Source organism: Cygnus atratus, chromosome 12 (assembly GCF_013377495.2).
Source record: "Cygnus atratus isolate AKBS03 ecotype Queensland, Australia chromosome 12, CAtr_DNAZoo_HiC_assembly, whole genome shotgun sequence".
NCBI classification, from domain to species: domain Eukaryota; kingdom Metazoa; phylum Chordata; class Aves; order Anseriformes; family Anatidae; genus Cygnus; species Cygnus atratus.
This window is the reverse complement of record NC_066373.1, coordinates 13,889,917-13,917,726: the sequence shown is the minus strand read 5'-3', so window position 1 is coordinate 13,917,726 and position 27,810 is coordinate 13,889,917. Positions and strand designations below refer to the sequence as shown.

At 47.8% G+C, this 27,810-nt stretch overlaps 2 protein-coding genes and 1 long non-coding RNA gene across 6 annotated transcripts in view; 2 read left to right on the top strand and 1 right to left on the bottom strand.

Annotated features, from left to right (window-relative positions):
- TRADD (TNFRSF1A associated via death domain) overlaps positions 1-15,052 on the top strand; it is a 15,565-nt gene extending 513 nt beyond the window's left edge. Inside the window, exons 2-5 of one of the 4 annotated variants that reach the window (XM_035543429.2) lie at positions 1,966-2,117; positions 5,715-5,992; positions 7,683-7,869; positions 9,223-15,052. In XM_035543429.2, coding sequence (XP_035399322.1) covers positions 1,976-2,117; positions 5,715-5,992; positions 7,683-7,869; positions 9,223-9,527 — 912 coding nt within the window. In that variant the 5' untranslated portion in view covers positions 1,966-1,975 and the 3' untranslated portion in view covers positions 9,528-15,052. Of the gene's footprint in view, positions 1-1,965; positions 2,207-5,574; positions 5,993-7,682; positions 7,870-9,222 lie in introns of those variants that run through there. The other 3 variants (XM_035543430.2, XM_035543431.2, XM_035543432.2) reach the window with 3 other exon arrangements.
- Positions 13,029-16,928, bottom strand: LOC118246385 (uncharacterized). The gene is made up of 4 exons (XR_004778148.1): positions 16,795-16,928; positions 15,993-16,225; positions 13,666-13,959; positions 13,029-13,157 (listed from the first exon to the last, which is right to left on the bottom strand). It is a non-coding gene; the product is annotated as an uncharacterized LOC118246385 (long non-coding RNA).
- On the top strand, positions 16,909-27,810 carry B3GNT9 (UDP-GlcNAc:betaGal beta-1,3-N-acetylglucosaminyltransferase 9). The gene is made up of 3 exons (XM_035543419.2): positions 16,909-17,237; positions 23,604-23,646; positions 24,394-27,810. The coding sequence occupies exon 3, from the start codon at positions 24,458-24,460 to the stop codon at positions 25,703-25,705; it is 1,248 nt and encodes a 415-aa protein (XP_035399312.1). The 5' UTR covers positions 16,909-17,237; positions 23,604-23,646; positions 24,394-24,457; the 3' UTR covers positions 25,706-27,810.

The window sequence follows — 27,810 nt, the reverse complement described above, 5'->3', positions numbered from 1 at the left end:
AATTTGCAGACCTCCTGGCGCTGCCTGGGTCGTTGCAGAGGGACGAGAGCCTGCCCTGGGCAGGGAAATGGGATCCGTGCTGCAGTGGTGGGAGCGGGACCAAGCCGGGTCCTGTACTCATGTGCCCCTCGGGGCTGGCAGGGGGCACCCGGGTGGCTGCACTGGAAGAGATGATGAATTGTTCTGGGGGTTAAATTGTTTAAATATTCCCCATCTGCAGTTTTGTAAGGTGCTACTTAGCTTTCTGTTACCTTCTTTCTGTGAGATGGAAGGAGATGGGTGCCCCAGTCCCACACTTCCCTCTGTTTCGAGGTTCAGACTAGACCATCTCACATCTGTGAGATGCTTTTCTAAAAGGGCTGTGTGTCCTGGGAGACCATGACCCAGAAATACTCACTCCCCATCCCACAGGCATTTCTTGAACTCCTGACGTTTCAGTATGAACTTCATGATTCACTGGTTATTTCCTGGAGTTTCTGAACCAGTAAAAGGCTCCATGCTGGGCTCAGTTCAAGGTTATAGTAAGGAAATGGGGTGGGTCCCCGTTTACATCCTGGTGCACTTGACATGCTGCAAAGGATGGCAATGGTTTGCAGGTCAATCTGGTGGTCAGTCCCAGTGACCAAAGATGGGGCCACCTTCACACCCACAATCTGAAGGACAGCAGGTGAGGGGGACACTGCCAGGTCACCACAACACAGCAGAAGGCAGGAAGGGATGAAGGCAGAAGGCAGGAGGGAAGGGATGCCCGTGGGGAAGCAGCTGATGGTGTGACAGAGGTGTAAGCAACTAGTCAGAAAGAGTGGGCAGGACTTAGGAACAGGGCTGAGCCGAAAGTCCCCAAATTACTTGTCACCGTGACATGCGGGAAGGGCTGGCTGCAAGCTCCACTCTGCGTGGGAGCAGCTCCTGGGGGCTTGCAGCAACCAGCTCGTGGACATGCTCAGGCAGTGTGGATGCACCAGGAAGGAGTGGTGCTGTGCCCATCTCCAGCGGTGCTGTGGCCATCCCCTGCATGCTCTCTGGCAGCCACAGCCTCAACCTGGCACTGCCCGGTGTCAGCACCGCTGAGCAGCTGGAGTTTGGGAGGTGTTTTGGTTCATCTTTGCCTTGGGAAGCAGAGCTGGGTGCAGCTGCAGCAGATGCAGCGTTGCGTTAGCTGGCCAGCAAGGGACAGGCACGATGAAGATGGAGGGCTGGATGCGCTGTTGTCCAGGAGTGTTGCTGCAAGAGGCAAATAATGGGAGAAGAATCATAAATGAGCTAGGATGTAAAATGAAAGGATATGCCTGAGTGTCCACGAGTCAAAGCTCACCAGTGCAGAGAGATCTGAGACACCTTTTTGATCTAAACTCTCAGGGAAATCAACTTTCAGTTTGCCTTCTGCAGTCTTTGGTCCCAGAGTACAGCTTGGTTGTAACCTGGCTCTGTGCTGGGGAGAAATAAGGCTGTGCGCTGATCCCTCAGGTACGCAGTTTTCCCTCCAGAGGAGCCACAAGCATGTGGCAGCAAGGGAGCTGTGGGCACTGTAGTGTATCCCTCAGCGAGGACAGCCAGGGGACCAGAACCTCTGAGTGCAGCAGGGATTCAGTTGATGGTGAACATGCCAGAACCAGGACTGCTGGGTGCCTCTGGAGCACCCCAACCATCCTTCCTTAGCTGCGGACTGAAACTCTTTGCTTTGGGGTCTCTTTGGGCTAGAAATGAATGGGATCCAGTGGAGAATGAACTCAGAGCTTTGTGAGTTGCCAAGTCTCAATGACACCATGTCACAGTGTGCTGTGCTTTACAGAACAGCAATGAACTCCTTAAAGGTTACACTTGCTTTAACAACATTGCTGCCTCCTCTAGAAGTCAGGGTAGATCCCTGTAATCCCCTCATGCTTGTGCTTACTGCTTGCTGTATGCACCTGGTGTCAGGCCATTGTCCCTATGGTCTCTCAGCTCAGCTGTGTGATTTTGTAGGGTGCTGAAGATGGCAGGCAGCTCGGCTCCCTGGATTGGCAGCGCTTACCTCTTCCTGCAGTCAACGTGCAAGACTATCGCTCTGCCGTCTCTCTATGAAAGCTCCCAGAAGAAACCCAGCGTATTCAAGGCACTGAAGCTGGCATTAGCAGGTACCCGTCCTCTCTGATACCTTGGCAGACTGACCATCTCGTCTCTTCACGTAGCAATGCCATGCCTTTCTTTAATCTCACACACACGGGTAAGGAAATCTGTTGCCAGATTGAGGGGAGCACTAAGGTTTGGGCTGGGATTTGAGTTTGGACACACAACGGGATATAAAACTTTTGCTGTCATTCATGCTAACGTATCTTCCTTGCAAATGAGATGGGCTACCAGCATGGCCAGCTATTGCCCTCCAGCTGGTGAACCCATTGCTGCTGTAGCACTTGGGCGTGTTCAGCTCTGTGCCCATTTCCTGGAGTTATTAATCTGTCTAGATGGGCTGTAGTCAGGAGAAGGTTTCTTCTTTTGGCTACGGTGTAATTCTGTAGGTCTCACCTCAGCTTATCTCAGGATTCTGCATCAGCCATGGACTGTCCTTGTTTATTCTTTAGGAGGCTACAAAGGAGACTCTCTGAGGATTTACAGTCTATGTTTCAGAGATTTCTGCTTTCATGCAGAGCAGTCTCACACAGTCTGTTTGCTGGTGAGCCAGAGAGCGAGCAGGAGATGAACTGACAAAAAGAGGAAAGAGATTCGTTATCAGCAGCACTGCGGGGCTTAGCATCTATCTTGATGCTCAGAAACATCTGCCAGTGCTGTGCTCAGGTGCCCACGCCGCATGCGGGGGCAGCCAAGTCAGGAAGGAAAACACAGTTACGCAGAGGGGCTGGCATCTCCCTTCACAGCAGGACTCTGGTTTGCAGGTGACCCCAAACTGGGGGCACGAGATGATGTGCTCAAGGACATGGCTGCCATTCAGGGAGACCTGGACAGGCTGGGGTAATGGGGCACCAGGGACCTCATGAAATTCATAAGGACTCTGGTCCTGAGAAGGACTCTGGTCCCTGAGAAGGAAGAACCCCAGCAGCAGAACAGGCTGGGGACGGACTGGCTGGAGAGCAGCTCTGCTGAAAAGGGCCTGGGGGTCTCTGTAGATAGCAAGCTGAACATGAACCCTGCCAACAAAGAAGGCCAACAGTAATAAGGGAGGTGATTATCTCCCCTACTTAGCACTCATTAGACCACATCTAGAATACCGCACTGTTTTGGGCCCTGCAGTACAAGAAGGACACTGGGAAAATGGAACAAGTTCCCCAGAAGGCCACCAAGACGCTTGGTGGTTGCAGTGCTTGCCAGGTGAGGAGATGCTGAGGGAGCTGGACTTGTTCAGCCTGGAGAAGAGAAGGATTCAGGGGGACCTACCACCAGCCTTCTCATACCTACAGGGAGGGAGTGCCACACTCTTTGTGGTGGTGCATGGGAGATGAGAGACAACAGGCATAAACTGAAAGAAGGAAGGCAGACCCTCGATAGAAGGACCAACATTTTCCCCTCAAGGACAGTTAAGAAGTCCCCCTGAGCAACTGTGCATTCTCCATCCTTGGGGGGTTTCAAAACTGGAATGGATAAAGCCCTGAGCAGCTTGGTCTGACCTCAGGGCTGACCCTGCTTCGCAAAGGAGGTTGGGCTAGAGACTTGCTGGGCTTCCTTCCAGCTTGAACTGTCCTGTGAATTATCCTGCTTTCTGAATGTTTATTTAAACACATTTATGTGGGAGAGGAGAAGATTGCAATTGGTATGAAAAAATCTTTAATTTCTGCTAGAGAAACACAATTTTTTCTTTGAGAAGCCTACTTTTTAAATGAGTGATAGCCAGCAGAAGTTCTTTTCTGATATAAACAACCACAATTACATTAACTTCAAGTGTACTTAACAGTATTTACATCAAAAAAGGCCTTGAGATGCAGATGGCAATGAAAATATGTTTCTGTATCTACCCTTGCACCAATCTGACTGCAGACTAATTTGAAGAGTTTATCATATTTACCTAGAACAGCTCTCACAGTGCTCTTTACCTGTCATACGGTTGAGCCTATATTGATTAGTTGGGTTTGTGCAGCTATCCTGTAATTTCTTCTGGCAGTCATCAGTCTAGCAAAGTTGGCTAGTTTATCCAGTACAGCCCAGCTCGTCTTGCAGCTTGATCCCAAGATATCAAACAGCAGGGAGCTCGACACAGTTGTCCAGTTAGGCTCGATTTATGCCTGCTTCGTTTCACTGGAATGTGAATCTGCTCATACATTTTAAGGAAAGCCCACAAAAATGTTAAATGCTACCATGCTCATTCAGACCTAAAAAAGACATGAAATCTGAAGCTGTTAGAAGTTTCGTGAAGAAATGAGTGCAAAATCCTCTCTCTTTTGAAATAGCTGTCTTGTACACCATTCATAAAGGTTTCCATGTCTGTACAGCTTTTCCCTCCCCAGCCCTCTTGCCCTGTACATAAGCTTTTGTTTGATCAGCACTTACAAAAAAAAAAAAAAAAGCATGAAGGAACCAATAAAAACAAAAGGACATTTCTGATCAGCAATTACAATCGGAATTAAAATCTCTCTCCTAGGTGCAGAGTCCCAGTCACACATCTAGCCCAAACTAAAACTTCTGATGCAACCAGCCCTGTGTAAACCCCGTAAAGCCACCATTAGCACAGACTTTTAAACGCCAGGTCACTTGCCCCAGCCGACGCAGAGCACGCAGGTCTGCTTTGCCTTAAGTCTCCCCTGGGCACATCTAAATAATGCCTTAATGTGTGGTTTAGAAATACCTGATATATTGCCAGTCTGCGCTGATACAGCCATACTGCCCTGTGCAACGACAGGACAGGAGGTTAATTCGGGTCTGGAAGTGGTACAGCCACAGCCAGCCTCCCACGGGACTCTGCTAAAAAAAAAAGAGAAAAACACATACTTTAAACTTTCATCATCAGCATATAAAATCCCTGTGGAGACAAGGTCAGTGTACAAGGCTAATCAAAGTTAAACTTTGCTGGGAGAAGGAAGGACAAAGCCCTGACCTCTCTCTCTCATGCTCCCCCTGCACTAATGTTAGAGGGTGCAACCCTGCCTTTTCCTTGCTGACATTTTACCATGAATTAATTCTCTGTGCGAAGAGGCTAAGCTAGTCAAGGTCCACTCTCAAGCAGCCAAAATTCTTGTGGCTGGGTCTGTCATGTGTAGCTGGGTCTGCCATTTGCTATTTGTGAGATGCATTGAAGGCTCCGAGCCAGACAGAAGCTACCTCATGTTACAGGAGTGGGGAAGATACACTAGGTCTCTTTCCAGAACCTTCATCATTGCACACAACTCCAGTCACAGGGACTGGAATCTGGCTCAGCACTGAGCTGAACTGTGCATTTTCATCTGTAAGATGCACACCTCTGTTGTGCTACCTGTTTAGTGTAGCCATTTCTGTCCTAGCAATGGAAACTTGAACTTAAAAACTCCCCCAATAGACTGTTTTGGGATAATTACCTGGACTGTAGCACCAGCTGAACACCATAGTTCAGGGGATTTGTGGTAGCAGAGCAGCAAAAACTTAATCCTTTCCTCTTGGTTTTGCATACAGGTTTTCCATCCCCAAGGACTTTATCACGGAGAGAAGACGATTCGAAAGCTACTCCATTGCAGGCTTGGTGGTGGATGGGAGTGGGTCTGGGTTGTCTGTCTCATGCCTGGATAGTGACTCTGCTCGCTTCTCCCTGCCAGACTCCACCGGCAGCGTGAATGGTGTGGACATGCTCAAAGTGCACTGCAGCCACCCGCACCTGATAGTGCAGCTCAAGTTCTGCAAGCAGGAGAACTGCCGCCGCTTCCTGCAGAGCTACCGGGAAGGAGTGCTCCAGGAGTCCCTGCAGAACCACCTCCAGCTCTCCCTGGCCATGACCACGGTGCCTCTAGAGATGGAGCTGAAGGCTGGCAGCGAGCACCTCGACAACATGCTGAAGGATGAGGATCGCTGCCTGGAGTGCATCTACAGAGAAAAGGTGAATGGGAGAGGGAGGGAAGCAAAGCAGCACAGGATGCAAGAAGGGGGTTGCAAATCCTGCTCTGCTGCAGCATGCTGGGCTGTTGAATTCTCCACCCTTCAGCTCTCAGCTGTACTATGCAGAAACAGCTCTGCCCTTCCCCAGAAATGATCTGTGCACTTACCTGGAAGGGCCATAGCATTACCTAAATTGGCCAACAGTGATTCTGCTAAACCACTGCGGTCTCTGTGTGGCTCAGCTAGTGCGGCTGTTATCACCACTCAGATGAGGAATTGGAGAAGGCACAACGTGTCTCGACACACCTGTGAGGCTGGCAGAGAGGAGAGCAGTCCTGTGTGGAGCAATCGCTGCCCAGCACCTTCCTCCCCCACCTTGCACACCTCCTCCTCTGAGCAGCAGTGGCAACTGCTCCTAGAAATGAGCACGATTGCAGACGCTCTGCACGTTGCACCAAGGGCTTGTGACAGAGCGGGGACAGGCAGCATCTGCTGCCAGCAGGAAGGCTGCCCTTCTGAGGGTGATGTCTCTCTCTCAGCGATGACGTCTAACATCTTGCTCATCTCATGCTTTGGCACTGGCACGCTAATCCTGCTAGCAAGAACAGTGGGATCTTGTCATTTCACCACAAAACCAAGGCACTTGATGTGATTAAACTCCTTGCCTTTCTCCTCTCCTTTTTTATTTCCCACCTGAAACTAGCAATACCTGACAGCTCTGGTTCCCTCTCGATGATCCCCAGAAATAGGTGGTCACCGACTCCTTGGGACGATTAGGCACAAAAGGGTGTTTTGACAGGGTGCTTTTCTGCAGGCACGGAGATGAAATGCAAACCATTCAGCCCAGGACCAAACACATATCACAAACCCTGTTAAGTTCTACTTGCTGCTCCCTTCCTCTGCTGAATTAGCTGACTGGAAAAAGAGATGGGCTTATTTTGTTCCCCACAACTGACTCAGTCTGACCACTGCCTAACAGCAGAGCAGTGAGAAAGATCAGTCACTGGCTGGGTGCAGTGCTGGGAACCAACCTCTTGTACGTGAGCTAAACACTGAACCGAGTCACAGCACTCACCCACTTTGACTCTTCCCATGTGCTTTGACTTATTTCTTTGTCCTCTTTCTCCTGTCTTGACCTCTTTGGAGGTCAGATTATTTTGGAGGTCTTGGTTAGCAAGAAAAATTGGCTTGCAGAGGATGTAGAAAGTGCTAGGAACAACAAAACTTATGTAATGGAGGGGCAGGCAGAGAGAAAGGGAGTAGCAGGAGCTGCCTGCTTTTAGTGGCCATGAGCTGTTAGATCAGGCCACCCTATTCTGAGGGTCTGACCCTCATGTGAAGTAAATCAGAGAAGCCCCACCACCTGTGGTACACTCTGTTTCTTGCAGGGGGCTGCTGAAAATAAACCCAACCTAGGAGCAGTTCAGTGCAACCTGTGAGCAGTGAGAAACGCAGGGGAGATTGCCTATTTCATATCCCATTACAGATTCAAATTCACACATTTATGGCCAGAACTCCATTAGATTATCTCACTCGATTCCCAGTTTACAACCCAAGCTGTAGCCATCTCACTGCTCCTCTCTTAACACCATCACCTTAAGCCGCGCTGACAAGGTGCCTTCCAGCCAAACCCCGACGGCTTTGCACGGCGGCGATCCTGGCCCCAACCACTGACGCTGTTTGCGTTACAGCCTGACCGCCTGCGGGATGAGGAGATCACTGAGCTCGAGGAGTATCTGAAGAGCCTGATCCTTCACCAGAACATCAACAACAACCTGCCTGCAAAGGACTGCGCATCTCTGAACTCCCCGTCTCTACCTTCCCAAGACAGCTCTCCTTCCCCGCAAGTCACCTTCCTCTTTCAGGGACAACAGTTTGGTGAGTGGCTGGGACTGAGCCAGAGAGCCCTCAGTCTTCCCTGCCACAAGGCGAAAAGGGAGGATGAATGTTCATATTGGGGTCTACCTCAGGTAAATCAAGGATCTGCAGCACCCCGTAAGGAAGGAGGTGGAATAGTACTAAGATATTGCCATACACCTCAGCACTTTTCTTCCTGGGGTGACTCAGAGCCAGATGCTTCAGAGTCTATGTCCATTTCCAGCTCCCTCACATTTTAAAGCTCCTTAATACTGAAACACGAATTACAGAGTAGTTTTCTTTCCCTCCACATCACTCGGTCGAGGTGAATCAACAGCACAGGGTTGGATCAGACTGGGAAGGCTGCTACAGAAGTCACCAGCCCCGCTTTCAGCTGGGACTGCTTAGCTCAGGCTTTGTGAGGCACACCGTCTGTCTGTCTGTCTCTGGTGTCTGTCCACTGTAGACAGCTTTGAGATAGTCTCACACAGAAATTTTAGCTTGAGATCACCTATTTTTTTTCTGAGTGTGTTTAAACTGTGTATACAGCTTCCAGTGTTAAACAGCTGAGCTCCTGGTCTCTGTTTCAGTATTTTAAGGATGCTTAGGTAGGGAAGGGGGCCTTGGTCAGAAATGCCTGGCTGAGTTGTTTTTGAAAGGCTGAAACAAATAAAGAGGATGAACAAATAAAGAGGATTTCCATTACAGAAGAGCGACCTCTGGCAAACTACAAGGCATTTTCATTCCAGGGGAGAAAAAGAGAAAATAGACCGTGACAAGTTTGTGGGGTGGGGACAAGCCCGCATGCCCTGATATCATGGAAAGACTTCAGAAGGAGAAAGACCTGAGCCAGGCAGGGAGCCCAGGGGTGCCAGGGCAGATGGCTGGGAGCAGGTAAGTTGCCACCCACGCCACACCACTGTCCCTAGGGATCACAGACTAAAAGTGGAGATCGGTGTGAACAGCGCCTTGCTTCCCGCCTGCTCTCTGCACAAGTACTGCAGGGCGTCCCAGGGGACCTTGAGGGGACACGTCCAGCTCATACATGCTGAGCAGGGAGACTACGTGGGGAGACTGACTCGGGTTTATTCTCCCTTTCCAGCAGAGGAGGATTGCTGTCTGAGTGCACAAGCCCCTGCCCATGGTGAGCTGGTCCCTTTAGCCTCCCTGCTGTCACTTCTGCTCCCAGCTCAGTGCTCTCCTGGTGTTAAAACACCAGTGGACAAGCAGAGCAGCTCCACAGCTGTTTAATAACATGCTGCATCCTTAACACACTCCCTGCTCCACCAAAAAACAAGTAAACCTTGGGCAGGCCCTGGCTACATCACATCAGCCATGAAACCTTATATTTTATCTGCCGTCTGTTCCTTTCAGCCAACAGAACACTCACCCCAGACGACCACCAGAAATTTGCCAAGCTTGTGTCCAAGAAATGGAAGCAAGTGGGTCGCTCTTTGCAGAGGAACTGCCGGGCCCTGCGAGATCCTGTCATCGATAACCTGGCCCTTGAGTATGACCGAGAGGGACTTTATGAACAAGCCTATCAGCTGCTGCTCAGATTTATCCAGTCAGAGGGGAAGAAGGCCACAATAGCGCGACTGATCGCAGCCCTGGAAGAAAATGGTCTCACCAGCTTGGCCGAGGAGCTCTTGGGCCTCCATTCCCATGAGGACTCCTAGAGCCCAAAGGGCAGTGGCATTGTTGAGGGCTTCCTTGCTTTAGCTAGTGTCTGAGACTGCTGCCAGTGTCTGGGAATGTAAAGCCCTGAAAATCACCGCAGGTTTCTGTGTCGGTGGCAGTGCCATGGAGGAGAGGTTCTGTGCTCACAGAGGCCAGCACAAAGCTCTGACGTTCCTTATTTCACTCTGTTTCCAGAAGTCAACTACCTTCCTATGAACTGGTGAGAGAGGCTTTCAGCCTGACTTCCTTTCTTCACAGTGAAGCAGCCAGACAAGTTAAAGGGCCCGAGGGGAGGAAAAGGAGAAAAGCAAGGAAGGCATCTCAGAGAATTCCTATGGGAAGCAGACACCATTGGTGTTTTTCAGATGTGGCCCAGGGCCATCACCTGGAGGGCTGCAATATATATATATTTTTATATTGAAGACATTTATGCCCTCAGGCATGACACTGAGTAAAGACAAAGGAAAAGTCTTTTTTTTAAATCATTTTCCTTCTTTGCTCTTCAAACAAGGAACATCAGTGGCACGTGCATCTGTCCCCAGCACAGCTCCTTCCCACATCTCGCCACCTGAAGATTCGCCTTTACCTGGGACAGTTGTAATCTTCCACAGGACACAATATCACTGCTGTAGAACACATTTCTGGCACTGAACAAGCAATATGGATAAGCTTAAATTCAGAAAACGATTCCCAGCCTCTTCTGGACTGTGGTGAACAATAATATATTGACTAGATCGCATTCAGCTCTTCCCACCAATCTGAAGAAGCCTGCATCTGTGAAAAGGAAAACACAGCGTTGGAAGAAAAATACACAGTCCTTCAGTCAGCAAGTTCCCTATGGGCTGCAGATTGGAACTGCTCTTCTACAGTGTGTTGCAGCATCAAATACCACCCTGAGCCCAGCCCACAGAGCTGAGCAAGCCCCCTCTGACCAGCTGGCTGCCAGTGCCTTCACTCACTTCTTAAAAACCTGCCCTCAGCCTGCTGAGTTCACCAGAGGGGATTGCTTGCTCCTCATGTGTCCCAAGGGTCAGGATTTGCACCGAGTGTTTCCCTGACGCGTTGTCACTGTGTGACAATTGGGCATCAGCTCCTGGGCCTGGATTTACCTGCCCTGCTTTTGAGGGGAAAATATTGCTTACCAGAGAAGGCACCCAAAACCCAGGGCCGACTTGTGCGTTCAGTTCCAGCGAGATAAGCCTGCTCTCTCCTGGTGTGTTGATGCAGACTGCAACAGAGCAGAGTTTTACCTTTGCCTATAAGAAAGCACAGAGCAAAAAGTTTCTAGTGTGACATGGTTCCCATGAAGCACAGCAAACAGCCTGACTACCTTTGACATATTCCTTATGCTTTCCTGATATGTTTTTTTTTTTTTTTTTAATACGTTTCTGTTAATTCTCTCCCTCTTTGGTCTTCCCAGCCATGGGAACAACCAGTGGAAGTTATGTCAGGTGTAGAAAGCGGCTCTGCCAGCACATGCAAAGCCTGTGCATACACACAAGTATCAGGCCACTGGCAGTCAAGACAGCACCAGCTTTCAGATAGACAAGACCTGTGGCCTTTTAAACCACAACTCACCTCTTAATCATTCGCTGGAGTCAAAGCCGTGATTTAGTAAAGAGAAAAGCAAACTTGGATTCAGGTGTGGGCTCAGATCTGAGCTCATGGGGCTGGTGTTGCTCCCTTACCTTCTCCGAAATGCATGCTGAGAGCATCAGCTCACTGAAGACTCACATCAGCAGGATTTAGATGACCAGCTTCTATCCAGTCTGGGTCCGCATGCTTCAAACAACCTGAGCATAACCTGAGGAACCTGGCATTTGTCTGCAGGTTTTGGATCCCCAAGGTTACATACACTGTGTAGAAAGGAAATGGAAGGGGTCAGAGAAGGGGAGAAGGTTTTCAGGGTGTCAATCCGTTTCCATCTTGCCCTTAGCTTCAAAGAAAGCAGGACTTCATGCAGACACCATTTCTACAAAGACTGTAACCCCGTGGCATTTTATTAAGTCATTGTAAGTTAGTGTTGCTGCAGCCTCATCTTCCCCATTCCCGCTGTGTCCTGTCCTCTCCCTTCCAGCAGTACCAGTGCTCCCCCCAAAAGGAAGCAAGTGCCGCTGCCAGGTTTCAGTTAGGGACCAGCACAGTGATGCTGAACCTTCATTAGTTTAGGCTGCTATGGAACCCTACCTCAAAGCAGGTAGCTTGCCCTGGCTGGGAAACTCTGTTTGGCAGCAACCCAGCCAGCCAATGGTATGAACAAAAAAAGAACTCCGCCCCCCGAAACCAAACCAAACCAAACAACAACAACAAAACCAACAACTTTAACACAAAGACACATCAGAAACTTGAAAAACACTTTAAAGGGCAAGTGGATTTGCTCTTGATTTTGCAAAAAATGTTTTTAGAGAACAAGATCGTATGCACAGCCTGCTGTCTTACTTGTAACGACTCTTTCTAAGCTTGCAGTCTACAGCTATTCATATGCACATTTATATACAGTTGTAAGGCAGCGACCCACTGGTGTGAGCTGCTGGCTGTTATATCATCTGTTAATGCTCAAAATGAGAGTTATTCTTCAGCATCTATTTAAAGTCCAAAAACTTGCTTTGCTGCTATTGCTGTATTACAGAGGACTAAGCATGAATGCTCTTTTTTTCTTCTTAATGCAAACCTTGTGCATTTTATTACTCTGCAAGCACTTGGCATATGTGTTTCCTCTTACTCACAGATTCCCTCCCAAAAGTGCCATTAAGTGCTGGAGCTCCTGGCAACCTTTCTGGAATATCATCATCTCTAACAGCATTCACAGGTACCTTCATTGCAGAGATGCAAAGGAAAAGGGTTTTCCACTGATATTCCATAGTGGAATTGTGCTGAGCACGTGGCATGGTTTAGGACCCTTAGCAGGGGCTGTTTCATACTTTCTTTTCAGTGAGCAGTCATCATTATGAGCCATACGTTAGATGCTACGTAAACTTGATTCTGGTCTCAGGCAGAGTCCTTCCTGCTAAAAGAGATGTTTTTTTTTCAGTATTATTCGGCACAAGCATAGATAAATACAATTTTCACAAGTGCCTTCTGATGAAATGGATAAATTTGATCGCAAATACCTAGTGTTGTTTGTATTGATTTGACATTTTGTTATGGCTTGACTCTGAACTTAACGTCTGTTTAATCCAGAAGACTGGACTGCTTTACACCACAGTGCCTGCACAAAGGATCTTACACCACGCAGGATAGGAAGAAGCACTCACAAACAAAAAAAAGATTAGCAGAGATTTGTCGAAGAAATTAGAAGCACGTCTTCTTTACTTCTGATAGTAAAGCAATGTGCAGAACTGGAGAAAGAGTTAAATGCTGAGGATTACTGGCTACTACACCAGGAAACTCAGCGCTTAATGCTGGACCCAAGGGCTCTAATAAGCATCCCAGGTGGCTACCTGGCTGCCAGGCTGTTGAAAGAGGAGCGCACTCGTGCAGACCACATTTCCCATCTCGATTATTTTCCTTCTTGTCTACTGTGTGAGATAAGCTATGAGCAGTGCTGCAGCTGAATTTGACCTCATCCCATAACAGCTCTTCTCTATGTATTGAGATGTGCCTGAAAAAAATATTAGGTGGTGGGGAGGCTGGGGAGGAAGCAGAATTGAACATGCATCAAACCAGCACACAACATTAAAAGCAAATAAAGATATTAATCAGTTCTACATAAAAAAAAATGAAATAGACAAAATGTAAAACAAACAGCAGAAACCAGGCCAAAACACGCTCACAGGAAGGAATCCAAGAGGGCTTTTTTGTGGTAGAGATTGTTTTTGTAGCTTTAGCAGTGTTTCACATTTGAAGGAGGCTCCTTTCAGTCTGCCAGAAGGAATAAAAGATGCATCCAAAGGAGAATTTGAATGACTTGTTTTGGCATAGCTGAGCTAGCGTTCAACTGGACAGAAAGGAGAGTGAAAGTCAAAGTGCTCACCGCATAGACTTTGATATGAGGTTTCTGATAAAGAAAACTCAGAGAACACCTTGATCCAAAATTGTCACAAAAACAAAACAACATCAGCGTGCACTGGAGGGCAGAGTCAGTAAAACATTAGCCCTCTTAGATGCCTGTTAAAAACACCATGGATTTTCATTTACCTGCTGAGGATGACGATGCACAATCACAGCAGATTAATCAAGAGGGGTAGAGAAGGTGCTCACTCCTAGCAGTTTCAGTTCTCATATACCACAACTGCTTGCAGCGGACGAGTTGACTCGAAAACAAGGAAAGGGTTTCAGCATTATTGATCGGAAGCACTTAAAAATCATGAGCCAGAACTTAAAGAAATCATAAAATTTACTTCCAGATTTTCGCAGCAAGTCAAATTAAAAATGAATGTCAAGTGACAGCTTGTAGCAATGCTTTCCAGGTTTCTGTTTTCAGTTTCAGCCCTACAGTCGAAGAGAGATACATGGATTATTTTTAATGCAGAATGGGATCCTGATGTCAGAGCACTGCAGGTTACTGAGCTTTATGAAAAAATGTGACTCTTCAAGTAAAACAGAGTTTGCTGGAGTTTCATAGCTAGGAAGTCTCAGAACTGTCTCTGTTTCAAGATTTGGGGGAAACTGAGGCAGAAAACTTTGCACCGCTGTCAAGATATAGAAACCATTAAGGCCAAAGAGTGTGTAGGCTGAGGGAAAATAATACTTGTTCAGAGAAGTCATAGGTACTTGGTGTTGAAGATGCTCCAGGCAAAGATTTTTTTCCCAGTGTGAGGAAATCGTGCTTTTTTCCTTACTGGTTAATTTTGCCATTCACTTCAAAATCTTCTTCAGCACTGAGAAGACATCCTGCTGCCTGGGTGACCGTGTTGTCTCACCTCTGCCATTTCCACAGGTACCTTAGTGCCACCCCTGAGTTGCACCACAGCAGCTCCCCACCGACTCAGAACCTAAAGTAGCTCATGCAGCATCATGGAGCTCCAAATTCAATTACTTAAACTCAAAATTTTGGTATAGCTGTGAACTTCTGCTATTGTACACCCAAAACCAAGGGAATACTAGAATGGATTTCTTCAGTCTGACCCACATTGGAGTGGATAAATGGAACTGGTGAAGTACGCTGCTTTCTGCTGGCTGAGGGTCTGGCCGTTTGTCTTTTGCACAGAGATGGGCCCAATTGGTGAGGCAATTTAAGGCCTGGAGTCAAAAAATTATATATTTTTCTTCTCTGGATTTAACTGGGCTTGAACTTTTAAAGCCAGTGAAGAGATTTGGCCATACATCTCTAATTGAAATCAGTAGGAGATGCGTGGTTAAGTCCCTTAGTCATCAGCGGAAAAATCCTTTGCTGACCTTCTAATTCCAAATTTCCGTGATATTCAGCATCAGATCTGGATCAGCCATCTCCAGCTCTGGGCTGCGATGCCATGTATACTCAGGTCTAAAGCATTTGACCTCCACGGTATTGTCTTTTATAGAAGAAAGCACTTTGGTCTATTTTTTTCCATTCTCTTTTATAAATAAATATATAGTTTTGATTAAAAGAGCCTTGGAAACTTTCTTTTCTAACACTTAATGGAGTCATAAAAAGAAAGGGGTTCGCTAAAGTTCTGACCACGTCGGGTATCATCAGCTGTCTGAGGAGCATCCAGCTGAAGCTGCTGGGTGCACAATAGGGTCCTGCCTAAAGTCACACGTTTCTAGGGACACCCCAAGGCTGGTGGCCCACCTACAAGTTCATGGCTCCGATTTCAAGTCAAAACCAAGCTAATCCACCGTGTTTTTTCAGTTTCCAGCTAGTGCTTAGATGAAGCTTTTCAGCAAATACAGCCAGGAGGGGAGTTCTGTCCCAAACCTGACGTGCGGCGGAAGTCCCCGTGTTTCTTTCAGTGCCATTATGTCCCTGGGGCTCCTCCAAACCCACACCATCACTGTAATCCCACTGTAATCCTCGCTCTTAGTGAGCTTTCTCACAAGTTGCCAGCCCTGTGGGTGGGGAGGCAACGAACTTGGACTTCACGTGTTCTCCAGTGGGTTTGCACAGGAAGCCGCTGGCTGACCCGACAGCTGAACTCAGGGAAATTCCTTCTGCTACAAACTCGAACAGAGCACTATTTCACCCTAAAACACTTAAGGCAGTATTTTAATCATGAGATCAGCCCTTCTTTAATTACAACGCTGTACCCCAACTGCATGGCTTGGCACCTCCAGGAATATGACACTATAGGGGGTGGGAAGACATCTGGTACGTGGTGCACTTAATGAACACAACACCATGTGAAAAGGGCAGGAAGTCCCAAAACCTGGGTGGGGGAATGCGGTGGAAACAGGCTGTGAGAGCCCGATGGTTTGAAGGAACAGTTCCCCTGGCTCCACAGCTCTGAGCAAAGGAGGACAGCCCTTAACTCTGTGACTGTCACACAGGGGAGGGATGGAAAACAGCCCGGGGCTGCTGCTACAGAGGAGACTGAGAAATCTACCTTGAGCTGGCACAGGGAAAGTGCAAACGTGTGTAACATTTATGGCCGAGGTTTCTCATCAGCTGCGTTACTCAGCAAGGAGCAGCTACGTGTCAAACAGCTGCAGATCAGGAGGAAATAGCTTTCCCAGCCTGGAGCACCCACATGCAGTGTCTGAGGTTTGCTCTCCGGAAACTTGTTCACATCGTGGCTTTTCCCAGTGACATCGTGTTCAATAAAGCAAAACATGTGAGCTGGAATTAAAAAAAATACAGACACTTATAAAAAAAGCATTATTACATTAAGTTTGAAAAACCGTCAGGTAACTGTGAAAACAACCAAGTAGATCAAAACCCGTTTTTATGACAAGTTTGGTGTAAATGAAAAACTTAGCATACTAAAGGGGCTGTTATCTGGAAGAGGAAGAAGGGCTGGTGCTTCCATTGCAGAGAAACCAAGAGATAGGGAATAGTGCAAATGCAGTTAGATTGGTAGCGACGGCCATTTACATTTGGCTCCAAATAAAATTTTGTATTGAAGTAATTCAAATTAATTGAAAAAAAAAAAAAAAGTGAGGTTTTTCGTTCAGTGTTTTGGGAGCAACCCTCACATCTCTCTTCAGCCTCTGCACCTCCAGTTGCTTTCCTACTAGAAGGAAGAAACAACCCCAATGTGGATTTTCCTTCTGACCTGAACCAAACCTCAATTTTTAATTTTGAGCCTTTACCAAGTAAATAATCACAATGGGATTAAAAATTTAAAAACGCCAAATTACAAAAGAAAAAAAATGACAACAAAACTATTATTAGAATAAAAAACCTACCCATTTTTCTGGTTGTTTTAAGGAGTAAAAGAGAGGAATTACTGGGAGCCCCCAGCCCGGCACCACGTCCGATCCCTCTCCGTCCGTGCCGCGGGGCTGGAGGACATCCATGCTCCCCAGGCCACGTCACGTGTCGGCGCTGGAACCAGCCCCAGCTCCTTCCCCGGCGCTCTCGCTCCATCGCCCCACGATGCTCGGCCGGTGCCCGTGGGGAGGGAGCCCCGTGGGCTGAGCCCCCGCTGGCCCCACACACGCGTGGGGAGCCGTAGGGGCTTTTCGGGTGAAAACAGAGCCCCAGCCCTGCTTTGCTCGGCGAGGATTTCCTCGGTTTCGCTTGAAGTCTGAGGAATGTCTCCCGCTAACGGCATCCAGATGTGCCTGCTTGGCAGCCCACTGCTGGGACACTACTGGGGGGACGCAGGATCGGCGCGATCGCGGGGAATGTAAGTATCTGTTAGGGGCTGGGGGGAGCTGGGCTGCGAGCGGGGGGGATTCTCCTATCTCCTCCTTGCCACGCTGCCCTCTGCCTCCAGCTTTTCCTTTTGCATCGCGGGTCTGGAGATGTTTTTAAGTGCAGAAACCCCAATTAAAATCGCTAACGCAGCAGAGCTGCTGCAGCTCCGAACATGCACTCCCCCATACTGCAAGGGTTGAGCTTTACTTTAAGAACTTTCTTTGCATGTTTTCAGTTGCTTTTACAGGAGAAAGTTTGGGGCTTCTTTAGAGAATGGCTGCAGTGCTGCGAGGCAGGGCTTTCTCCCAGCCCCGAGCAGCACGTTATGTTTGCAAATCGTCTCCTTCCAGCAAGGGGACACGAAGCTTTCCCTGGGGTTATGCTGTTGTGTGCTCAGAGCGAAACATGGGAATGTTTAAGTAAAAAGAGACAGAAAAACAAAGTTCAGTCCCAGTGAGGCAGGAAGTCACCGATCAGGACTTGTAACAGCTTTTGGCAGATTGTGATAAGCTCAAGCCTTGGGAATCGGTTTTAAATTCGTGGAGCAGGTCAGCGTGAAGTCCCTCTCACAGCTGTGCCCAGGTGTAGCAGTAGGGCCCCGCCAAGGTGTTGTCATCGCTGTTTCGTGGTGCCACATCAGGGAAAGGATCTGTCAGAGGCAAAGGGTGGGGAGAGGAGGGCGGTTGCTTTGATGTGGCTCTTCCTTACCCCACCATGAGCCTGCAAGGTGTTATTCTCCTCCTGCGCTGCTTAAATGAGCAGAGGTGCTGTTCTCAAACCACGCCACATGGACCTGAGTGATTTAAGGCCATGGGATCGTGCCGTCCCCCACGGGGATGCTGCAGGTCCCTCGCTGGGAACCCTCAGTTTCCAATGCCAGCCTTCAAGCACCGAGCAGGAGCTCTGATGTTTCTCCACTGTTTCAGTTTAAATACCTGACAAAAAGCTTCCCCCACGCAGGTGGAAGCTAAGAGAAGGGAACTGAGCAGCTGTCTGCAAGGCCAACGCGTGACGGGTGTCGCAAAGCGAGGCTGGCAGGAGAGGCTGCGATAAAACGGCGCCGGCCAGCTGGGAAGCTGATGAAACCACATGTTTCAGGACTGGGGCAAAGCAGGGAGATAAATAAGGGCTCCTGTCTTGCAACAGCAGGGAGCCCATCTGTTCATTTGCAGCTCTGCCAAGAAAGTTGGAAGAGGCCTTTGGAGTGAGATCTGCGCTTCTGCGACCAGCGCAGCTTCTGCCTCCAGGTGCTGCGATGGCAGTGGTGACACTGCATGGGGCAGGAGCAGCCGTGGCACTGGCCAAAAACCTCTGAGCAGCTCCAGCATGTGGCCAGACACCCAGAGACCCAGTGCCGGGCTCCAGGGGGGCTGGTGCCTGCTCCGGGGGCTGCAGAGCAATGGGCGGCCCTGCACTGCCTTTGCCCGGCTCTGGCTCTCGCTCCTGAGCGCTGGGAAAGCTCCGCTAAGACATTCAGCTAATTAAATCCTCCAGCCTGGTCTTGGTTTGTTTATAGCCTTTAAAATTGAATGAGACAGGCTCTTTTTTCTGGTTAGGCAGCTTAGCGATTGTTTTTCTTCATTTTTCTGGGGCTTTGCACTAATCGACATGCCAAAGGGCAGCTCTTGCCTTTCAGCCTGCCCCGTCTTCTAGGCACGACCGAATCATTCAGCATCCCTTCTGTGAGTCTAGGGCTCCAGCTGAGGCCTCTTCACAAATACCCAGCAACGCACAGGCAAGGGATGTGTCCAGCATCAAACCCACATAAAACATCAACATTGAGGATTTTGTTGTTGTTTTTTTTGCCTGTGGAAAACAAACAAGATCAAAAAAGAACCCATACAAGACAAAAGCTCGTTACGTGACACCCAGACATAGAAACTGAACTGCAGACTGCAAACTAACACAGAGCCATATTTTTTTTTTCACTTTGAAGGCTACAAAACCAGCTCAAACTGTTAAACCTGAGTTGTTTCATGCATGTTTTCATGGACTGGATGCTGACATTTTCCTGCAGGCACCCTAAAAAGCCCTGGCACCCATGGGATGAAAAATGCAGGCAAGCCCTGCACCGAGATAACTCAGCTGAGATTTTGAAACCTTTGCATTAGCACTTCACTTCTGATTACTTTACAAGAGGAGGACGGCAGCCTGGCACAACTCAAAGGGAACAAAACAACTAACTGTTGTGCAAAAACGCACGCTCGTTGCATTTGCCTGTTCAGCAACATATCTAATTTAATCCGCTGGTGTGGATTTCTAATAGGAGCATAAGCTGGAGCAACAGGAGTCTGAAGGAGCCTGGGATGCTCCTGGCACCCTGAGGGGCTGTCGGAGGCCAGAGTAGTTGCCAGCAGGAGGGGAAGGTCTGGAGGAAACCCAGCATCACCTGGGAGCAGCGCTGGTGAATGGCAGCTCTGTTTCTCTGCCCAGCACGGAGCCTGCAGAGGGGGAGCCTGGTCCCAGAGCTGCGCCAAGGGGAGGGACAGCACGGAGGGCGAGGCTTAAAGAAAAAAGGAAATCTAATAACCTGCTGCTGAAGTCCCAGTAGCTGTCAGACAGCCTGGAAATTGCAGAAACCTGTTTGCAGCAAGGAGCAGATTTCTTATGGGGGACCAGGAGGTCCTCAGCACTCGCAGGACCTGATGCACATGGCAGTTGGTGACGTGGTCATGAGGACATGTGGTTTCCCAGCACAAGAGCCTGTTGGTGTCACTTTGGCAGAGAAGGCAGGGTTGCAAAACAGCTGAGCACAGCCTCTTGCCACCGGTTTTGCTGTGAGGTCCTCCAGGACCTGCCCTGGGAGCTCACACAGCAGGACAGGAGCAGCAGGGCTGAGTGAAGCAGTAACACTTTGTGCAGGGAGGTGAGCGGCAGCACATGGATTTAACATGGGGAGATGCTGCATAGAAATGATTCCGCTTCTGCTGAGAGCAGAGCTGATGGAGGAGACGGAACAGGGATGCAGAGAGAGCATCACAACTCTCCTCTTCTGCTGGAGGCCCATTCTAGCTTCTGCTGGCAGCTAGCAGGCACAGCCGGGATGGAAAAACTGCTGGAAACAAGCTGGGATTGGGACATGCACACAGCCCTCTTGCCGCCTGCAGGGCCCCAGTGTTGGGTTTTGAGCCTTGTTCACATGAAACAGGTTCAACAAACACAAAGCAGAACTAGCCAAAACCTCGAGTGCTGTCTCAAAGCACCCCCGACACCCCCAATTTTCCAGGTTCCCCTGAGGACTGCAGAAACTCATAGAAGCCAGTGGTGGTGGATCCCCAACGCTTTCTTTAGCTCATCTACCAGAGAAATGGGTAAAACACCTCCGTCAGCAACCACGGCCCCTTTGGTGCACAACCCAAACCTACCAGCAGCCACTCCAGCTTCAGGAAGGAGAAGAGGACCTGGGTGGGAACACTTGGCAGGGCAGCAAACTGCTCTGGGGCCAACACAGCCTCGCTTTGCTGTTTTGGACCCTCTTCCTTGACATTTTCAGTTTGCTTTGATACCACAGCTGCTTTTCCCGAGGCTGAGCAGGTTGAGTCACCACGCTCCCAGGCACAAAGCAACGTGCCAGAATCACCAAGACGTCTTGACCGAAATCCAGGAACGGGATCCAGAGGCTTTTCCCCACGTGTGAGCAGAAACGCCAAGTAACGGAGACATGACAGCTGCTGCAAGAGAAGGAAATTTCCAGGATGAGCCCAAAGCTTCATGTCATTCAACTGAGAATGAAGGATTAGCAGTTTTTTATTCATTTTTTTTTAAATCATCATTTAACTGCTTTTATAGCAGCACTGCTTGGCCATCGTTCAGAATCCTTCTCTTAAATAAATGAAAGCCAGGAGGCTGGTGGCCGCAGCAGATTGCTCTTGGCTTGACCAAACGAGGAGGGATGGCTTTGGACTCAAGGCTGCTCACCTCTGCTTTGCACTACCTGTGGAACAAAGTGCTCTGGGTCACCTAGGGCTCCTCCACCTCTTCCCACCGTCACACCAGCCTCCCTGAGGCACCATTTGATGCAGCAGCTTTATAACCTCAGCAATGCTTCACAAGCTGGACAGAGACCCCCAGAACATCCCAGCACAAGGGCATCCACGTTGGATGTAGATGGGTGGCAAGATGCTGTGCTGAGAAACACTCTGCTGTGCTCTTTTATCTGGCATCAAATATTTGCTGAAAGCCCCATAAATTTGGTTTTTTTTTCTCCCCAGTGTCGAGGAGGATGAATAATCTTTTTGGCTCAAGGACATGCCAGAGTCATCAATCGCTCTCGAGCGAGGGACAGTACAGCTTTTCCCACACTGACATCCATGGTTAGAGCTGACACCTGCATAAGAATTAAGGACATTTCCTCCAGAAGAAGGAAATACATAACCTTGATGGGAAAACCCATATAATTTAATCAAGGATTCACATCAAAGGCTGGCAACTCCTTTTGAAAACTCAATGTCTATATTCAGCGCTGAACTGCTTCATTTCAGCATGAAAGTTGCTATTTCAGATTCTTTTCTTTCAATAAATGAAAACACAGAAGAAAATCTGGGCTATCAGCCCAGGCTTGTAACAATTTAGGGCTTTTCTTGGCTTTTTTGAGGGCCCTTATTGCCAGATCCTGAGATGCTGGCAGGATAAAGCTGTAAGTCATGGAAATCATGAGTTCCATGACATGCACGTTTTATTCCAAACCCTAGCTGATAAAATTAAACACAGCAAAGAGCCAGGACTTTTATCCAGCTCCTTAATTACCATCTGGAGCCTGGCAGCTGAAATAAGATCAAACTTTTGCATAGAAAAGGGAAGAAAAATTGCTGTTAAAATGGGGAAAGAAACAAGACTTTACAAAGAGCTTGAGCAGAGACACCCAGACATCCCAGCACTGCCAGGATCCATCCTGCCAGGGGCTGTGCATCTCCTGCTCCCTACAGAGTGCTGTGGTTGCCTATCCCGTTACAGCAGAAGTAGGAAAAATTCCTCAATTTTAGTTTCCAGGAGTTTTTTTGAGAAAGGGTCCCTCTTTCAGGTATCTGAATATCACCCAGCAAAACTTGTTGCTTCTGATGTGTGCCCACATAAGAGGGACAGCATGGCTTTCTGTCTCCTTAGTGGGTCCAATTCAGTGGCATGATCTGGGCGTAGTGGGACTTGCCTTTTATTTCCTGCAGCTTCATTTCCTGCAGCTTCTGGAAAATTATTGAAGGTAATTTGAAGGAAAGCCTGCTGGGAACTGTGTCGTGACAGACAAAGGACGATTTAGCACACGAGACACACAGCAGGTTGCTGCAGAGACCACAATCAGGACTTGCCAAGGGTAACGTGCACAAGACAGATGTAAAATGCAAACAGCCTGTAGGCATTCCAAGGGACTCTTTCACCAGGCTGAAGATAATTATAACTTGAAAGCTGGACTGGTTAAAACATCTGCCTGGCCTAGGAGGGAAGCAGAAGGCACAGCAAAGTTATGCTTGGAAAAGAGATAGCTGGTACCATGCGACGGCACACTGCTCTCCATTTCAACAGCAACTTGGAGAGGGGGTTAAATAGCGATGAAAAAAAACAAAATATTTTCAAATACGGAGATCCAAGAAATGTGCATCTAACAATTTTAAATGTGCTGGCCAAGAAATCAACTTTTTTATTAGTTTTAATTTTTCATAAATCTTGAAATGCTGTGTCCATCCTGGGGCTAAGGCTGTGCCACTGTTTAATGCTTCATGATTACAGGCTCGTCAATCTCATTTTGAGCTACAAAAAGCTTATCTTATGCCTGATACAGAAATTGTGGTTAAAAAACAATTAGCAGGGGACACAATCCATGACAATGAAGAAAGATTTGCTGAAAATGGGTGCCACTGAGCTAAAGAGAATCTTGGTTTAGGTCAGAATACACGATTCTGACAAGTCCGTAGCTGCCTGGGAGCCGTGAGTCAGCCTGATGGCAACGGGGCTCGACTGGAGGCTGAGAATCCACCCGCATGCTCTCAAGTTTAACAATGCTGAAAACAGTTAAGTACAGGAAAAATTGTGTAGAAAACCACAAGTCCTGGCTCCTCCACCCTCTTCTGTCCTGCCTCAATGCTTCAGTCCTTTAAGCGAAGACAGACTGCAGTGCAAGCAGACAGCTTTGGCTCAAGAAGTTTTTGGATAACATCTTCTCAGCTCGTTCAAAGACAATGACAGCAAACTGTAATATCTTCAAACATATCTTCTACCAATACAGAACAGGCAAGACAGATTTGTAAATCACATAGGAGTGTAAAAGATTGCTGGTGTGGCTACAGCCAGCTCTCTCCCTGAACTAGATTTACATCCTGCTTTCTGTCTTCTTGTAACTCTCCTTTTTTTTTTTTGTTTGCAGCTGAAGAACTGATGGAATGAGACAGATCATCTTTGGGAAAAGTGTAAGTGGAGAATCAAATCCTGTATTTCAAAAGGCAGCTTCACCTCTCATATGTGAATAAAACACTCCTAATGCTAGTCTCTGCCTTGCTTCTGTGTTTTGGGATTTATTTGTGCATCTCTTGCTTAGTGGTTAGGAGCAGGTTGGCAGAGGCAATGCGCCTGTACCCTTTCTAACCTTATTAATGGAAGAGAAGTTACTTATAACAATTTAATATTTTATAAAGATTACCGATAGCAAAAGGGCCCTATGTGCATTCAAGAGTGTGCCTAATGTATTCATTCTGAAGGCATAAATCATAGTTGGTTTGAGAGTTCACTTTGCGTTTGGGGAAAACTCCAGTGATTGCCCAGCTACTGAAAACCTGCCCGTCAGCAGCCAGTTACCAAGTCAGAAGGAACTAAAACCCAATGATTTATGGAAGTATGGCACTGTCCATCATTCCCTGCTTTGGGAAGAGCAAGGTCAAAAAGCCTCTGAAATGGTAAATGCATTCCAGAGGGAGGGACATGGGAGGAAAGAGAGATTTGTGGTGTATTTTGGGAGTGGTTTTCAGGATGTTGGATGACTTCTTGGTGACTTACACCTAAGCAAGTCACAGACAGAGCACTGGGATCTGAGTTAGGTTTGGGACCTGTGCATCTCTTGGTGAGTTCCTTAACATGTCTTGGTGTTTCCATGAGTAAAACGTATTTGCTGGCTAGTTTTCTAAATCCTCCTTGGTGACATGCCACGCCTTTATTTACAGATGGACATTGGTGCCAGGCAGCTCAGACACAGCTTTTAGCAGTCCCAGGAAGACCGCGGGGACAATGAGAGTTCGTCTCAAAGGGGATGCGATCTGTACTCTTCTCCTGGTGGTCGCACTTTGCTCTTTACTCTACACCCAGCTGGAGCATTTCGTCCCAAAATGGCACAAGGAGCCGACCCAGAAGCAGCCTTCAGTAACACAGCAAATACTCTCCAACCCCAGAGCACCTGGGAGACCCACACCAGCAGAGGCAACAGCACTCAGACCCCAGTTAATTCCCACTGTTAGACGAACAGAAGCAGCTACCACCAGGGTCCAAACTACAACCCCAGCCTCAGCAGCCGATTCTGCGTTCAACTTCCAGCGCTATCTCCTAAACAAGGACAACAGGAACTTCAACCTCCTCATCAACCAGCCCAAGAAATGCAGGAGAACACCCGGAGGTCCCTTTCTGCTCATCGCTATCAAATCGGTAGTTGAAGACTTTGACAGACGGGAGATCGTCCGGAAAACTTGGGGCAGGGAGGGTTTGGTGAACGGGGAGCAGATTCAGAGAGTGTTCCTCCTGGGAACACCAAGGAATAGGACAGCACTGGCCACATGGGAGACCCTGATGCACCAGGAGAGTCAGACATACCGCGACATTTTACTTTGGGACTTCATGGACACTTTCTTCAACCTGACCCTGAAGGAGATCCACTTCTTGAACTGGGCTGCTGAATTCTGCCACAACGTGAAATTTATTTTTAAAGGCGATGCTGACGTTTTTGTTAACATCGAGAACATTGTTGACTTCCTCGAGAGACACAACCCCGCTGAGGACCTCTTTGTTGGGGACATCATCTACAACGCCCGGCCCATCCGCGTTCGGAAGAGTAAATATTATATCCCAGAGACCATGTACGGGCTCAGCATCTACCCAGCCTACGCAGGAGGAGGAGGTTTTCTGCTCTCCAGCTGTACCATGAGGAAGCTATCCAGGGCTTGCAGAGAGGTGGAACTCTTCCCCATCGACGATGTCTTCTTGGGCATGTGCTTACAGAGAATTAACCTCAAACCCATTCTGCATGAAGGTTTCAAGACCTTTGGGATTGTCAAGCCTTCTGCTGCCCCGCACCTACAGACGTTTGAGCCCTGTTTTTACAAAGATCTCATGGTAGTTCACAGTCTGAAAGTTGCTGAGATCTGGCTGATGTGGAACCTGCTGCACAGCCCGAGGCTTTCCTGTACTCAGAAGAAGCAAGTGAAGAAGCCTTTCCAATGGAAGAGGAAAGCTCAAACAGCAACACAGGCATCACCCCTCAGATAATGCAGGCAGACTGCAACAAAAACACAAGGAAAAACAGCTGAAAAAGGGAACCTGGAATTTTTGCAACCAAATGAACAGACTTTAGAAGTAGAGGGCTTTAGCACGGTCTATTTACAACAAGCAAACAACAAAAACTATTGCAGAAATGTGCCAAAATTCCACATTTGCACACACATACCACGTAGGTCCTACTCCAGTAATGTGCCCAAGTAATCCTAACAGTATCTTTAATTTATTATTATTTATTAGAGTAACACTAGTGCTTAGCAGGCCAATGTGTACAGACACATCGCAAAACGCAGTCTGGGGAGATGTTTCAGCGTTGTTAGACATGTGCAAAATGGGAGGAGAAAGAAGAGACGAGGCCAAGAAGCACAGGGATCGCTGTCAACTTGTTCCTTTGATTATGGCTGGAATTACTCAGACTCAATGAGAAACAAGCAAACTACACAGTTAACTAGAGCAAAGGAAATCAGGTGTCCTCAGTGGGTGCTCAAATGAAATCACTGCCTGGTTGGCTTTCTGTGAGCCTCAGAGGAGAAGAAAAGAACAGCTACTGAATTGGAGTCCCATATGTTGTAGAACTACAAGAAAACAAGCTTGGGGGCTAGGGCTGACACAGCTGGCTGAGCAGAAGCCATATGAGTAGGTACCCCTTCCCAGTTAAGATCATTGAAGGGCCTTTAAAAAAGGAAAAGAAGAACTTTCAGTTGATCCCTTTTCACATCTTGATTTTTCATTAATTGTAGCAACACAAGAGTTCAAAGACATGCCCCACTGACATGCTGTCAGGACTCAGGAGAGCAGTTTATGGCACTTTAGTGAGTTCAGACTCCACATTACGCTGACTGGTGCTCAGTGAAGACTCAGAGCTGTCCAACAGCATCCAACCTCTCTTACCACGTAATCCAGATCTTCAGAAAGCTATCTGGAGAGATCCTTTTGGCCTTTTGCTTGTGAGAGTGAAAGCACAGAGCTGCTGCTTGCATCACTTTTGAGAGCTCCTTCAGACCAAAGGAAAACTTGTCAATGGACTGGGCTGGTTCCTTCAGACCTCGGTGCTCTTCCTGGCACACAGTCAGCTGCAAAGAGCAGCCAAGACTTTCAACATTGCCACGGGTGTCATGTGAAGGAAGAAAGCAGTCTTCAGACAAAAGGGCTTCAGAATAAAAGCCTTTCTAAACTTATTGCAAAAAAAAAGCAGCAGTACAGCAATTTTTCTGTTGGTAGATGACTTTCCATGTTTCAGTTAGTCTGTAACTTCATAAATATTTTAAACATTCGACAAGAACACTGGACTGCTTCGTTTTTCAAAGAACTGTCAATACTTCAGAGCACTTCAGAGCATTTTGTTTTTCCAGCAGCAGGTTACCATAACAGAACATCCTTTTCTTGGATATCAAAGGGGAAGCAAATCCTTCCAAATCAGGGTTAAAAAGCTATGGTATACTTGAGGCAAAGAGCCTGGATTTGGTTTTGATACTGTATTTGCTAATCCTTTTGCAATTTTTCCCCCCTCAACAAAACATCTTATTCATCAGAGTATCCCAGATGCCATCTCCCTTCAGGAGGACACATCCACACAGCTTCAAAGGCAATCACAGAGTCATGAACCTCCAGGAAGCTGCTTAAACAGAGCCTGCAGCACAGCTGCACTTCAGACCTGGGTGTATCCTTCCTCCCATCCAGCTGCAGGCTGGACTTAGGTCTTGTATTAACTATGCACACAACGTGAAGGAAAATATACTGGTAATATCTATCAACAGACTATTGAAAAGAGCCTTACACGTTATCATAATCTTCAGAGTTTAAGCCTTAAAGTATTTCCATGGAAAGGCTGGCCATGTAGAAATCAAAGAACCATCAGCTGATTTGGGATATTTTCAGGATGACAGCCTGAAATCCAAAATTCTCATGCAAGCTTCACAAGGAGCTCTGCAAGGTGTGGGAATAAGCCAGAGCTCAGTGGTGGGAGAAAGCTGTGCCCATCTGCTAAAGTGTGTGATATGTGTGTATTTATGAGTTTGTACAGAAACGTATTACCTGAGATTAGTTTACAGTTTGGGAAGTTATTTATACCATAATTAAAAGATAGCATGCAGGTA